Source organism: Mastigoproctus giganteus, chromosome 12 (assembly GCF_048544385.1).
Source record: "Mastigoproctus giganteus isolate SK-2022 chromosome 12, ASM4854438v1, whole genome shotgun sequence".
NCBI classification, from domain to species: domain Eukaryota; kingdom Metazoa; phylum Arthropoda; class Arachnida; order Uropygi; family Thelyphonidae; genus Mastigoproctus; species Mastigoproctus giganteus.
This window is the reverse complement of record NC_143586.1, coordinates 113,132,053-113,146,577: the sequence shown is the minus strand read 5'-3', so window position 1 is coordinate 113,146,577 and position 14,525 is coordinate 113,132,053. Positions and strand designations below refer to the sequence as shown.

The 14,525-nt window shown below is 38.4% G+C and overlaps 1 protein-coding gene across 1 annotated transcript in view; it reads right to left on the bottom strand.

Annotated features, from left to right (window-relative positions):
- LOC150077348 (cholinephosphotransferase 1-like) overlaps positions 1-14,525 on the bottom strand; it is a 246,098-nt gene that overhangs the window by 202,235 nt on the left and 29,338 nt on the right. Inside the window, exon 2 of the mRNA XM_090386825.1 lies at positions 13,954-14,101. Within this exon, the coding sequence (XP_090242951.1) occupies positions 13,954-14,101 (148 nt within the window). The remainder of the gene's footprint in view (positions 1-13,953; positions 14,102-14,525) is intronic.

The window sequence follows — 14,525 nt, the reverse complement described above, 5'->3', positions numbered from 1 at the left end:
TTCGTCAATTCCTGAGAGTACGAGCAATAGTTATCTACAAAAGGCCACATGAAGAACACAGACAAATCTACAGATATATACCATTATCATGTTAGTCCATTGTTTAATCAGAAATAGGAGTATAGAGTTTATGTTACTACACTAAAGACAGGGTTATCAAATAAACTAATGAGACTCGTGACAGAGAAGAAAAATGCATGGGATGCATATAAATTATCAAGCGACTCAGAAGCATAAAGCAGATATAAGCTAGTCTGTAATCAGGTCATAAAGGAGGTTAGGCAGGCGAAGGCAGATTATGAGAAATCTTTGGCAAAAGATGCTAAGAAAAACAGCAAGGATTTCTTTACTTATATAAACTCTAAAAGGAAGGGGATGAATCTGATTGGTCCACTTGATATCGATGGTTCCATTGTTGATGATCCTGCTCAGATAGCAAACAAACTGAATGAGTATTTTGCATCTACATTCACACATGAGGAATTATTAAGGTTTGAAAAGGGCAGAAGGTTATCAAATTATAGCAGGGTGCTTAATGATTTTGTAATAACTGAAAGCAAAGTGGAGGAGAAATTGCTGAAGTTAAACATAAGAAAGGCACCTGGGGTGGATGGGATCTATCCAGTTATATTAAAGGAGGCGGCAAAGCAACTAAGCAAACCCTTAGCCATAATTATGAGAGCATCCTTGGACTCAGGAGAGGTCCCCACGGACTGGAGATGTTCAAATGTATCCCCAATTCACAAAGGGGGGGATCGAAGGGTGACACGAATAATTACAGACCAGTTAGTTTAACTTCTGTTCCAGGTAAAATAATGGAGTCACTGGTTAAAGATACATTGCAGGATCATCTAGACAAGACTGCAGCAATAATTCAGACACAGCATGGGTTTTTTAAGGGAAAGTCTTGTCTGACAAATTTGATAGGATATTATGATGCGGTTACAAAGGAACTGGATGCAAAAAATAATTTTGATATCATATATTTGGATTTCAGGAAAGCTTTTGACACTGTTGTGCATGGAAGACTATTGTACAAATTGGAGCAGAATGGTATTAAGGGTAAGTTGCTACAATGGATAAAAGGATGGTTGAGTGGGAGAAGATAGAGGGTGGTAATTAATGGGTGCTGCTCTTCGTGGACTAATGTTATTAGTGGAGTCCCACAGGGTTCGGTGTTGGGTCTTCTGTTGTTTTGTATATTTATCAATGATATTGATGAAGGTATATCAGGCTTAGTGTCGAAGTTTGCAGATGATACAAAGATTGGCAGGGTTGTTAATGACAGTAATGGCCGTGTGCTACTGCAACAGGATCTAGATAATTTGGGCAGATGGGCTAAGAAGTGGCAACTGAAGTTTAACCTTGACAAATGCCAAGTACTGCGTATGGGTAGAAGTAACCCCAGAGAAACGTACCAACTGTGTGGTACTACACTTAAGGTGGTAGAAATGAAAAAGACCTGGGAGTAATTGTGCAGTCAGATATGAAGTTTTCTGAGCAATGCAGACAGGCTGCCAGGGCAGGTCATGGGGTTTTGTCAATGATATATAGGAATTTTGCTAGCAGGGAAAAGGAGGTGATTGTCCCTCTGTATAAGGCAATGGTCAGGCCAAGCCTTGAGTACTGCGAACAGGTCTGGAGGCTTCATTTTAGGAAAGATGTAGATTTGCTTGAGCGCGTATAGAGAAGGGCAACAAGACTGGTGAGAGGAATGAAGGGATCCTCTTACCAAGAGAGGCTTAAGTTCTGCAAATAGCAGTGGCTGGAGACTAGGCACCTGCGCGGTGATCTGATTGAGGTGTATAAGGCCTTGAATGGGTTGAGCACGCTGAATTCTGATAGGAACCTTCCACTTGTTCAGATTATGAACCTAAGGGGGCATAAATCCAAATTAAGAAAAGAAAGATGTAGAATAGATGTGCGGAAATTTGCCTTTAGCCAGCGGGTGGTTAATTGCTGGAACAAACTTCCATCCATCGTTGTGGAAGTTGATAGGTTAAATAAATTTAAGGAGGAACTGGACAGGCATTTGGAGGGAATGGTGTGATTTTTTTTTTTTTTTTTTTTTGGCTGATGCTGGATAAGCTCATTCACTTGCTTTCTTGCATCACATACCACTACTACTACCTATCCATTTGTTTGTATCTTTTACCCATTTGTATGATATGTTTATGTTTAATAAATCATGTTTTGTTGTTTCATCCTTGCCTCTAGCCATTCTCTTGCCACATACTTTCCACAGCACAAGTTATAATAAAAGAACAATATTCTGCGGCACTCTGAGGCCTAACTTCAGGGACGGTTTCAGAGTGAAAATCACAGTGCTATCTTGATGTTGCGAGTCTATTCTCTACGCCTCGGAACAGATCTTGAGAACATGAGATTTTGTCCTAAATTTAAACCACTAGTCAATCATGAAAACAAGTGTCTTCTGGAACATTAATATTAGTGATTGAACTTGCCAGAGAACCTTATAGCAAACATTGAACGTCGGATGATAGTAAGAGATGATTGCCTTGATCGTCTTGTGAAGAAGGTTATCTAGCAAGCACGCCATAATGGAGGAAACCTGTGGAACAGCTTATGTTATACCAACCTGACTCAAAATTACATTGGCTTCCTACATCAACTGGATGTACTTATCCATTACATTCAGCGTGCACTTAACTAAGAGCAAATTGCTGATAAAGTATATAGGTTTTGTATTTACATTCATGTATTAAGATTTTTTTTTTTTATTTTTTTTTTTATGGATGGGGAATACCAGAAGTGCATAAAATTCTAACAGTGATATAAATGATTTCATGATAACTAAGAGAAGAGTGGAGGAGAAATTGTTAAAGCTAAATGAAAAAAAGGACATCTGGGATGGTCGGGATCTATCCAATTATATAAGGGAGGTAGCAAAAGAGGTAACCAAACCTTTAGCCATGATCAGGGGAGCATTCTTGGATCCAGTACCAATCTCTGTAGACTGGAGATGTGCAAATGTATCACAGATTCATAAAGTGGATCAAAGTGGGAAATGGGCAATTACAGACCTGTTAGCTTGACTTCTGTTCCAGCAAAAATAATGGAGTCACTATTTAAAGATCTAATGCAGGACTACTAGACAAGAACGCAATTATACTGCAGTCACAGCAATGATTTGTTAAGGGGCAATCTTTGTCTGACAAAACTGACTGGATACCGTGATGCTGGAACAAAGGAACTGGACAGTAAAATAATTCTGAAATCATATACTTATATTTTAGAAATGCTGTTGATACCTTTGTATGTACAAGACTGCTTTACAAAATGAAGCAGTGTGGCAGAGCAAGTAACTGCTACAGATAAAGGGGTAGTTGAGTGGTAGAGACAGAGTTGTTATCAATGGGGGACTACTCTCCTTAAAATGATGTTATTAGCAGAGTCCCTAGGATTCAGTTTATTTGGTTTTTAGGGGCATTAGCAACTAAGATCATATTTCTCCAGGGATATGCGGTGGTCATTCCCTGAACTTTCCGTATCCTCCGTATTTGGTAGTCACAGGCTCGAACCCTGGTCTTAATCAAGAAGCGTCTGCTACGCACTGCTGCTCCTGACCACCTGGCTACGGATTCAGTGCTGGGTCCATTGTTCTTTTTTTATTATTATTTATTAATGATATTGATGAAGGCATTTCAGGCTTCATGTCTAAAGGATGCAGGTGATATGAAAGTTGGCAGGGTAGTTAATCACATTAACTACCTTGCCTTGAATTTATTTAAAATATCAACTTCCACAACAACAGATGAAAATTTGCTCCAGCAATCAACTATCTGCTGGTTCAAGGCAAACTTCTGCACATCTATTGTACAACTATCTTTCCTCAGTTTGAATCTATGACCCCCTCAGGTTTGTAACCTGGGTATGAGAAAGAATCCTATCAGCATTGAACCTGTTCAATCCATTTGAGGCCTTATATACACCTCAATCAGATCGCCTTGCAGGTGAAGTCTCTCTAGAAGCTGCAATTTGCAGAACTTAAGCCTTTCTACATAAGAGCACCCCTTTGTTCCTGTCACCAGTCTTGTTGCCCTTCTCTGTACTTGTTCTAGCAACTCTACAACCTCCCTAAAATGAGGCTTCCAGACCTGTATGCAGTACTCAAAGTGAGGCCTGACCATTGCCTTATAAGAGGGGATAATCACCTCCTAATCCCTGCTAGCAAAATTCCTGTATATCATTGACAAGACCCCGTGACCTACTCTGGCAGCCTGTCTACACTGCTCAAAAAACTTCATATCTGACTCCACAATTACCCCAAAGTCTCTTTCATTCTCCACTACCCTGAATGTAACACCATCCAGTTGGTACATTTCTTTGGGGTTACTGCTACCCATAAGCAGTACTTTCTATTTGTCACTTCAGTTGCCACTTCTCACCCCATCTGCCCAACTCTTCCAGATCCTGTTGGGGCAGCATATGTCATTACTGTTATTAACAATCCTGTCAACCTTTGTATCACCTGCAAACTTTGACATTAAACTTGATATATACCTTTATCGATATCATTGATAAATATACAAAACAACAACAGACCCAAAACAGAACCCTGTGGGACACCACTAATAACATTAGTCCATGTACAGCAGTATCCATTGATTACCACTCTGTCTTCTCCCACTCAACCATCCTTTTATCCATTGTAGCAACTTGCCCTTAATGCCATACTGCTTCAATTTGTACAGTAGCTTCCATGTGTAATAGTATCAAAAGCTTTCCTGAAATCCAAGTAGATGATATCAAAATCATTTTTTGCATCCAGTTGCTTTGTGACCACATCATAGTATACGATTAAATTGGTCTCAACAAGATCTCCCCTTGACAAACCCATGCTGTGTCTGAATTATCATTTCTGCCTTGTCCAGATGATCCTGCAAAGCTTCTTTAACCAGTGACTCCATTATTTTCCCTGGAACAAAAGTCAAACTAACAGGGCTGTAATTACTCGTGTCACCTTTCGATTCCCCTTTGTGAACTGGTGATACATTTGCACATTTCCAGTACATGGGTACTTTCCCAAGTACCCAAGAAAAAGGGTAATTAGTCCAAGGATGCTCTCATAATTATGGCTAAGGGTTTGCTTACTTCCTTTACCACCACCTTTAATATAACTGGATAGATCCCATCTACCCCACATGCCTTTCTTATGTTTAACTTCAACAATTTGCACCATATGGCTAATAATAATTTCTCCTTCACTTTGTTCTCAGTTATTAAAAAATCATTTAACTCCCTGTTAGCATTTGATAAACATCTGGCCCTTCCTCCTTGAATAACTCCTCATATGTGAACAAAGATGCAAAATACTCATTTTGTTCGGCAGCTATCTGATTTTTTTTTTTTTTTTTTTGATTTGGTAGTTGTTGGCGCATCGGCTTCTGTGGCCATATTGCACCTCCCAAGGTTTTTGCAGTACTTTGATCCAAGCCCGAGGCGGGAATCAAACCCGCGACCTTTGGGTTGCCGGGCAGGTACTTTACCCACTCAGCTAGCCCGGTCGGCACAGCTATCTGAGAATGATCATCTACAGTTAGACCACTGATATCAGTTGGACCAATCTGATTCATCCCCTTCCTCTTAGAGTTTATATAAGTAAAGAAGTCTTTGCTGTTTTTCTTTTGCATTCTTTGCCAAAGATTTTTCATAATCTGCTTTTGCTTGCCTAACCTCCTTTGTGACTTGATACAAGGCAATATTGTATAGAGGGGAACTATACAATATAGTTGGGGCTTAGAGGGGAACAGGTATCCTGTGTGTTATCGGACACTCAGCCTAAAACACTGATGGATCCAATATCTCTCTATTACAGAAGATTTAGGAGAAGTCCGGTTGGCCTGCCTCCCTAAAATCCACTCATGCACACCTTCTCAATGGTAAGCCCTGTTACGTCACTTAGGTGGCAACGAACATGTAGAGTGGTTCTCTTCAAGACGCCTGGTCAGCGTGAAGAGGAAAAGACCAAACCCTCCAGCATATGACAGCACAACAATACAAATGGCCCTCAGTCCCCAGCAGCTTTCACTCTCCCTCTTACGGCAGCAAGAGGATCAGAGTGGAAGCAGAGGGTACTAAGAATCTCTGGGTACGATCAGGTTGCCATGCACAGAAACTGAAGAGTCTTCTAGACGAGCAGAAAACCCACTACACTATTATTATGGGGGATTTCAATGCTAAGGTTGGAAAAAGGCAAAACAGCGCAGAAAGAGGAACTATAGGAAATTTTGGAATTGGCGAAAGAAATAAAAGAGGTGAAAGACTTGGGGTATTTGCAGAATCTCAAGGACTGTCAGTAAAGAACACTTTTTTCAAGAAAAGGGTGAACAGAAAGTGGACATGGAAGAGTCCAAATGGATTAACAACTAATGAAATCGACTTCATCCTCACTAACAGAAGATATATTATGAATGATGTTACCGTCCTGAATAAGGTAAATGTTGGAAGTGATCACAGAATGGTAAGATGTACACTTGATATAGATGTAGGAAAGGAAAGGAAAAAACTGACTTGAGTAAATAATACAAAGGTCTTTGAGATAACAGAGGAGGAGAAAAAGCAGTATGTACTGGAACTTAAGAACAAGTTTGAGCTTCTGCAGACTGCTCAGGACCAAGATATCGACGAGGAATATTACAACTTTCTGAAGGTGATAAAGCCCAAGAAACCTATACGGAAAAAGAAATCCAAAGAAGAAAAAATTAGTCAAGAAACACTTGTCATCATGAACCGAAGACGACAAATGAAGAGCAAGAAAAACACTGACAGGGAGAAAATTGAGTATACTGAGTTATGCAAAGCCATTAGAAAGAGACTCAGAGAGGACATAAGAAGATTTAACACAAGAAAAGTAGAACAAGCATTAAGGGAAAACAAAGGATTTAAATCAGCAGCCATGAGCAGTAATACAGAAAGACAAATGATACTGAAACTGAAGAATAGCGATGGTATACTTATAAACAGCAGAGAAGGCATAATTCAAATAGCAGAAGACTACTATAGAGAATTATACAAGGAGCGAGGGAATGATACCAGCAGTGGGGAAGATGGATTGCAAATTAGCAACACATACGACATACCTGATATTCTTCCTGATGAGGCAGAACATGTATTGAAGAAAATGAAGAATCGGAAAGCCCCGGGGGAAGATGAAGTTACTGTTGAGTTGTTAAAATTGGGAGGAAGAGACATAACACAAAAACTGGCAAGGCTCTTCACAAAGTGCATTAGAAAAGGTGTGACGCCTAAGCAGTGGAATAATGCAATCATAGTTTTGCTGCATAAGAAAGGAGATAAATCAGAAATTGGAAATTATAGACCAATTAGCTTCTTATCCCACATCTACAAGTTGTTCACAAGGGTCATTACTAACAGATTAGAAAGAATACTTAATGAGAATCAACCGAAAGAGCAAGCTGGCTTTAGGACAGGATTCTCAACTATGGATCACCTTCACATAATATCACAGCTAATGGAGAAAGCAAATGAATATAAAACACCATTATGCCTGGCATTTGTGGATTATGAAAAGGCATTTGACTCCATACAGCATAAGGCAATGTTTCGGGCACTGGAAAGACAAGGCATAGATACCCCATATATTATGATTTTGAAGAAAATATATGACAGTGCTACCTCCTTTATTAGACTAGACAAAGACAGTAGGAAATTTAAAATCGAGAAAGGAGTTCGACAAGGAGACACAATATCTCCGAAGCTGTTTACTGTTGCCCTTGAGGAAGCTGTCAGAAGATTAGACTGGTCGCAGAAAGGAGTCAATGTGAACGGAGAGTACCTAAACCATTTACGATTTGCAAATGACATTGTGGTCATAAGCCATGATCCCAAAGAATTACAGGAAAATCTTAATCAGTTATGCACAGTTAGTAAGGATTTTGGACTAAACATGAATATGGCTAAAACAAAAGTAATGATGAACAAGTATGCCACAGAAAGGGAAATAATGATTGAAGGAGCAGTAATTGAAAAGGTGGAGTCATACTTATCTGGGACAAGTTATTAGCTGTAATAATGATAAATGGCTGGAAGTCAAGAGAAGAATAAATTTTGGATGGATAGCATTCAGGAAATATAGTCACATACTGAAGAGCAATATCCCAGTTTGTCTGAAACGTAAAATAATGAATCAATGTATACTCCCCACCATGACTTATGGAAATGAAACTTGGGCATTCACCAAAAGAATGGAAGAGAAGCTGAGAACTACACAGCGAAGAATGGAACGAATTATACTGGGAATCAGACTGTTAGATAAGAAGAGAAACACATGGATTAGGCAGCAAACTCAAGTAAAGGACATTCTTATCAAAACTAAAGAACTAAAACGGTCTTGCGCAGGACACATAGCTCGAAGACATGATGACAGATGGGCTAAGAAAATAACAGAATGGTACCCAAGAGGAGCTAGAAGAAAACCTGGAAGACAAAGGTGGAGATGGATAGATGAAATTCATGGGTTTTTGGGTAGTAAATGGATGGCCAGTGCTTCAAACAGAAGGAACCGGAAAGTTGCTGGAGAGGCCTTCATCCTGCAGTGGATTGAAGATGGCTGATGATGATGAATATTGTATATTACCTTGTATATTCAGAATTTCTGATTATCAATGATAAAGGTGATAAACTACCTTTCCTCAGTTTGAATCTATGCCCCAGGTTTGTAATCTGGGCAAAGGATAAAGGAGGTGAATAACCCTTTGTACAAGACCATGGTTAGGCCACATCTTGAGTATTATATACAGGTCTTGAGGCCTCACTTTAGGAAGGATGTAGATCTGCTAGAAGAGGTGCAGAGAAGGGTAACCAGATTGGTGAAGGGAACAAAAGGATGCAATTTGCAGGGAACAAAAGATTGCAATTTGCAGAACTGAAGCTCTTTCTATGAAAGAGCTTCAGTTCTGCAATATTTTGTAATATTTTGACAATTTTTTTTTTTGCTCTGTTGTCAAGTTGTTTTAACATTATGTAGTAGATCCCATCTGGACCAGCAGTAGTACTGGATGTCTTATTGAGATATCCTAAAAGTTCTGTTAATGTGAATGGGTGTGAAACTATCACAGAAAAACTATCATAGATATTCTGCAGATTCTTTAATTCATTGAAAGATTGGGTTGTAGGTGGATACTGCTGATATACTGGAAAATGATTCTGCTAAGGCATTTGCTATTTCTCCCAGTGAGGAAAACTCCTTACCTTCCCAGTTTAGTATTGAAGCTGGGGAAAAAACATATTTGCCATTAAGCATTTGTATTTTCCTCCAGATGATTCTGCTGTCCATGTCCTTGTTTATATTTGTGGAAAAGCTAATCCAGACATCTTTCTTTGCTTTTCTTCTTATTTGGTGGAACTTGGCTTTTCAGTCTTTTGAAGTTAATTAGGTTACCAGTTATGGGGAATTTATGAAATAAATTCCAAGCTCTAATTTTTTTCCTGTTTGGCATGTATACAATCCTGATTCTACCAGTAATTACTGTTTGCATTTCCCCGACAAATATTTTGGTATTGAAGAGGTATCAGCTTGTAATATTTGATTATCTGTGACATTATCTATGGGCTTGGATTGGATGGGATTGTATTATTTCACCATCGAACTGGACATAGGCATATTCATTCCAGCTTGCTCTACGAAATTTTCAAGTGGAGTGATGTAATGAAGGGGGGTTTACTCATGTTTGGATCTTGCAGAGAATCGGTAGGTGATCACTTTTCAAGAACAGACCACTCCATAATGGCATATATGGAGGGAGAACAGATTGAAAAGTCTATTGTACTCATGGATTCTGTCAAAAAATGAATATAGATATGCTTACCAGTGTTCAAAAAGGTAAGTTGATAAGCATCAAGAAAGGATTCTATTAGTTAACTTCTCTTGTCGGTTGTTGGGGGAACCCACAGCAGATGATGAGCACTGAAGTCTCTGAGTAAGCAGAATGGATATGGTAAATTGTGAAGTGTAAAGTATTTAGGTTCTAATGGCACCAGGGGTTTCTCCCATCTCTGCATTGTATGCAACTGTTCGTGAAACACAGTACTCTGTGGAGGCCAGAGATTTAAAAAATATATGGGTATGTTCTGTTGTGTAATATCATGGTGCATTGTATCTTCTGACCATTTAGCTATTGGCCCCCTAATGAGACCCACCTAATGAGACACACTTGCCATGAGGAGGCAGGCCAGGTACCCAGCAGATTATGTTTGTTTGTAATTTAGTTTTTAGGAGCATTAGCAACTAAGGCCAAATTGCTCTGGGGATATGCGGTAGTCATTCCCTGACCGTTCCGCATCCTCCATATTTGGTGGTCAAGGCTCGAACCCTGGTCTAATCAAGAAGCACGTGCTACACACTGCTGCTCCTGCCTACCTGGCTACAGAGGCACCTCCAGTAGATTATATTTCATACTCTGGCAGGCCCTTGCCTAAGGAGATTAGGCCAGCAAAGGCAGATTACGAGAAATCTTTGGCAAAGGATGCTAAAAAATAGCAAGGATTTCTTTACTTATATAAACTCTAAAAGGAAGGGGATGAATCAGATTGGTCCACTTGATATCGATTATTCGATTGTTGATGATCCTGCTCAGATAGACGATAATCTGAATGAGTATTTTGCCTCTACATTCACACGAGGAGTTATTAAGGGAGGAAAATGCCAGAAGTTAATCAAACTGTAACAGTGTGCTTACTGACTTTGTAATAACCGAGAGCAAAGTGGAGGAGAAACTGAAGTTAAACATAAGAAAGGCACCTGCGGTGGATGGGATCTATCCAGTTATATTAAAGGAGGCGGCAATGGAAGTAAGCAAACCCTTAGCCATAATTATGAGAGCATTCTTGTACTCAGGGGAAGTCCCCATGGACTGGAGATGTGCAAATGTATCCCCAATTCACAAATGAGGATCTAAAGGTGACACGAGTAATTACTGACCAGTTAGTTTAACTTCTGTTCCTGGGAAAATAATGGAGTCACTAGTTAAAGATGCATTGCAAGCTCATCCAGACAAGACATCTTGCAGTAATAATTCAGACACAACATGGGTTTGTTAAGGGAAAGCCTTGTCTGACAAATTTGATTGTATACTATGATGTGGTTACAGAGTGTCTGGGCTTTAGCATGCACAAATTTTTTCTCATATACAAGCTAGAGAAAAAAATTCGCTAGTTCTCATCAGATCTAGTCCTAATATAACTGCCAAAATGTTACAATGCCCTCTGACATAGCTTCACTGGAAATAAATGATGGTCAATGAATAAGCCAAACCTATCCATATAAAGGTAGTTTAAACAAGAGAAAACCATGGAAATCTCTAAAACATGACTGCACATGCACTTGCATGTAAAAGATGAATATACTTTGGAGAGAAAACAGGTGATCAAAAAGATTCACCTGAAATCAGCAGAAACAGTGCAGCCCACCATGCGTCCTAATAAGGACACCTACAATTATAAATGCAGCATGGCCAGACTTAAAAGACCTGGGATACTGAAAGCATCGCTTGAAATTAATCACAACTGAAGAAAATACAAACAAGTTATATATCATCTTATGTGGATGGAGAGGGATGTACTGTAGCAATTGATGTTGAACACTGCTTATCAATGCAAGGAAAGATCCTGGCTGAAATTAAATGAACTAACATATCAAGTTATGTTACTAGGTGGATAATAGAATAAAGCTGGTCAATCATTAAAATAAATAAACTGGGTAAGGAGTAAGTGGGGAACAGTACATTACAATAATAAGGACTTGTACTAAATTTAAGAAGGGGCTGTAAAATGATAACACCTTCAAAATCCTGAGTATTAATGCTGGAGAATTTTAAGATACTAAAAGACTGTCTGAAACACAATAACATACCACCACCCCTAACAATGGATCTATAAGATAAAATAACATCATAGTTAAAATAAAACACGAGCATTGAGATATCTTGGGATTGATTAACACATTCACTGCTTCATTACCAATTGACCCCTTCATATCGCCGCAAGAGTTTTATTTCGTATGCAGATGATCTCAAGATGTTCATCTCCTCACAAGAGAGCCAAGACGCTGTACATATCTTGCAGGGCTGCAAAACATGATTCTGGCCTTGTAGCCTACACCAAAGCTATTGGCTTAGAATTAAATCTGGAAAGTCTGGCCAGGTTAGTTTTTCAAACAAAAAGAATTAAAAAACACCACAGTCCTTCTAGATGGCTTTCCAGTCAACAGAGTCACACATCACACAAACTTAGGAATCATCTGGTACAAACAACCTCACATTCTCGCAAAACTTTGTAAACACAAAGAAAAAGACCCTTGCAGCCCTCTGGAGAGCAAAGCAAGAACCTATTGGTGTTTATCATCCTTGCCTTATTATGTCCTGAGATGTGCCTTCCCGGTTGCACTGCATGCATCTGTTGACTGGTCTTCTGCATCGTCCACTCAACTCAGGAGCTTCCTTAGCATAAAATACTGGATCCTAAGGTGGCTAAACAGAACACTTTAAAAACTTTCACAATCTCAAGAAGCATCCTATATACCACCTTTAACTTAATAGATCCCCTAAGAAATTAATCAAAAGAAATTAATCATAATCAGGACCAACATCATCAACCTGGCAAAATTGCTTACATTCAGAACAGAGCGCCAAACCTTTTGGAAATTATCTCTCTTCCTCACAGGCAAAGGATAGCACACAGAACCAAGAAGAAGCTGCTACACTCCAACTTGACCAGCTCAGAAGCCTACAATGAGTGTTTCCATCCAATGGGGTAAACCTTGTGAGCCAGCTGGGCATTGATATAGTACAAATGTTTGGCAATAAGATACACAGAACTGCCATTTTTTAGAAAAACTTACCAGCTAATGGAGAACCTCTGGACAGCTTTGTGTACCAATGGTTCAAGCATTCATAATTGTTATATTTATAGTATATATTGTACTATATTTTACTTTTGTATATAATATCGGTGAAGATACACTATAAAATTAAACTACATACGTAGTGTAAATGCATTGTTTTAATTATATCTCACGTTGCGGCTACCTTCACAATGAGATACCAGGTATTGCACCACTTCGAATAAGTAATGCTTCTCTTATTCTCAGTGGGTACCATTTCAAAGCTTGTTGGCCTATCATTGGTGGGTGGGCAGGTACTTTAGTTACGCAAACATGCCATCACAGTTGCAAATTTAATCCCACAATATGAGAGATGCCAAATGCTGCTTCTCTACAATGTCCACAATGTGAGATATAATTAAACAATACCTTTGCACTACATACGTAGTTTAATTTTATGGGTTTACTATGATATATCTACACCGATATTATATAGTTAATTTAAATCCATATGGAATTATGCATTTAGTCTTTAAATTTTACATTTAATCCTTGTGCATTTAGTCTTTAAATTTTACTTTTGTATATATATTGTGCTGTATTTAATTTATTGCATCCATTTCACTCTGCTATTCAAGTATAACTTGTTATTCATATTTGGGATTGATTAATACGTTCACTGTTTCATTACACAATCAACCCCTTCACGTTGCTGCACAACTGTTTTATTTTGTATGCAGACAAACTTACAAACTTATTCTTGATTTTGGTTGTCAGTTGTGCCTGGATGGAACAGAGCAAAAACTAAGAACTACTGACAACCAAAAATAAGAATAAACTGGCACAGAAACAGGTCAGCATGCAGACTGAAGAATGATCAAGACAAAATGGAGAGTAACACATCGTGCAGTCTATATCACAGGCTAGTAAAGTTCTTAACCTTAGTTTGCTCACGATTACATACACAACTTAGACCAGTGCCAACCCATGTACAGTTAAGGAATAAACTAAAATAAGTGATAATATAATAGGAAGAAAATAATAAACTGAAAATTAGGCCAGTTAAGATTATAATTATATATATTTTCTACCTGTACAGATTGAGTCACAGCCATGATCAAAAAGTTCACCAAGCGGTGAACTTGTGCCAGTTCTTCTTGCTTGTTTTCCATCGCATGCATCTAAAGACTGATAGATAAACAAGCCCAAGGCACACAGAACAAAGACCCAACTTGATGGCTACAGAAAGTAAAAGAAAAATATAAAAATATATAAGATAATAAAAATTACAAAAGAAAACTAATCAATGACAACTGTATAATTTTATTAACTACATTATTATTACATACAAAATGAATAACAGTTGACTGAAAGTCTGGCATATAGAGTATAAAAATAAATAAAGTAAATCATATAAAGTATAAAACTAAAACCAAAAAAAAATATAAATAAATAAAAGATATTTTTGAAAATATGAAAATACTTTTTCCAATTAAAGTTGTATGTAAAAGACTACTATTATGAGCATGCCATGGTAAATGCATTAACATTAGCAAGGGCACATGATGCAAGAAATCAAGCTTATATAGCATCAGCCAAAAAAAAACAAACACACACACACACCCCTTCTCATTTCACTCATCCACCCTCTCCAAAGGTTTAT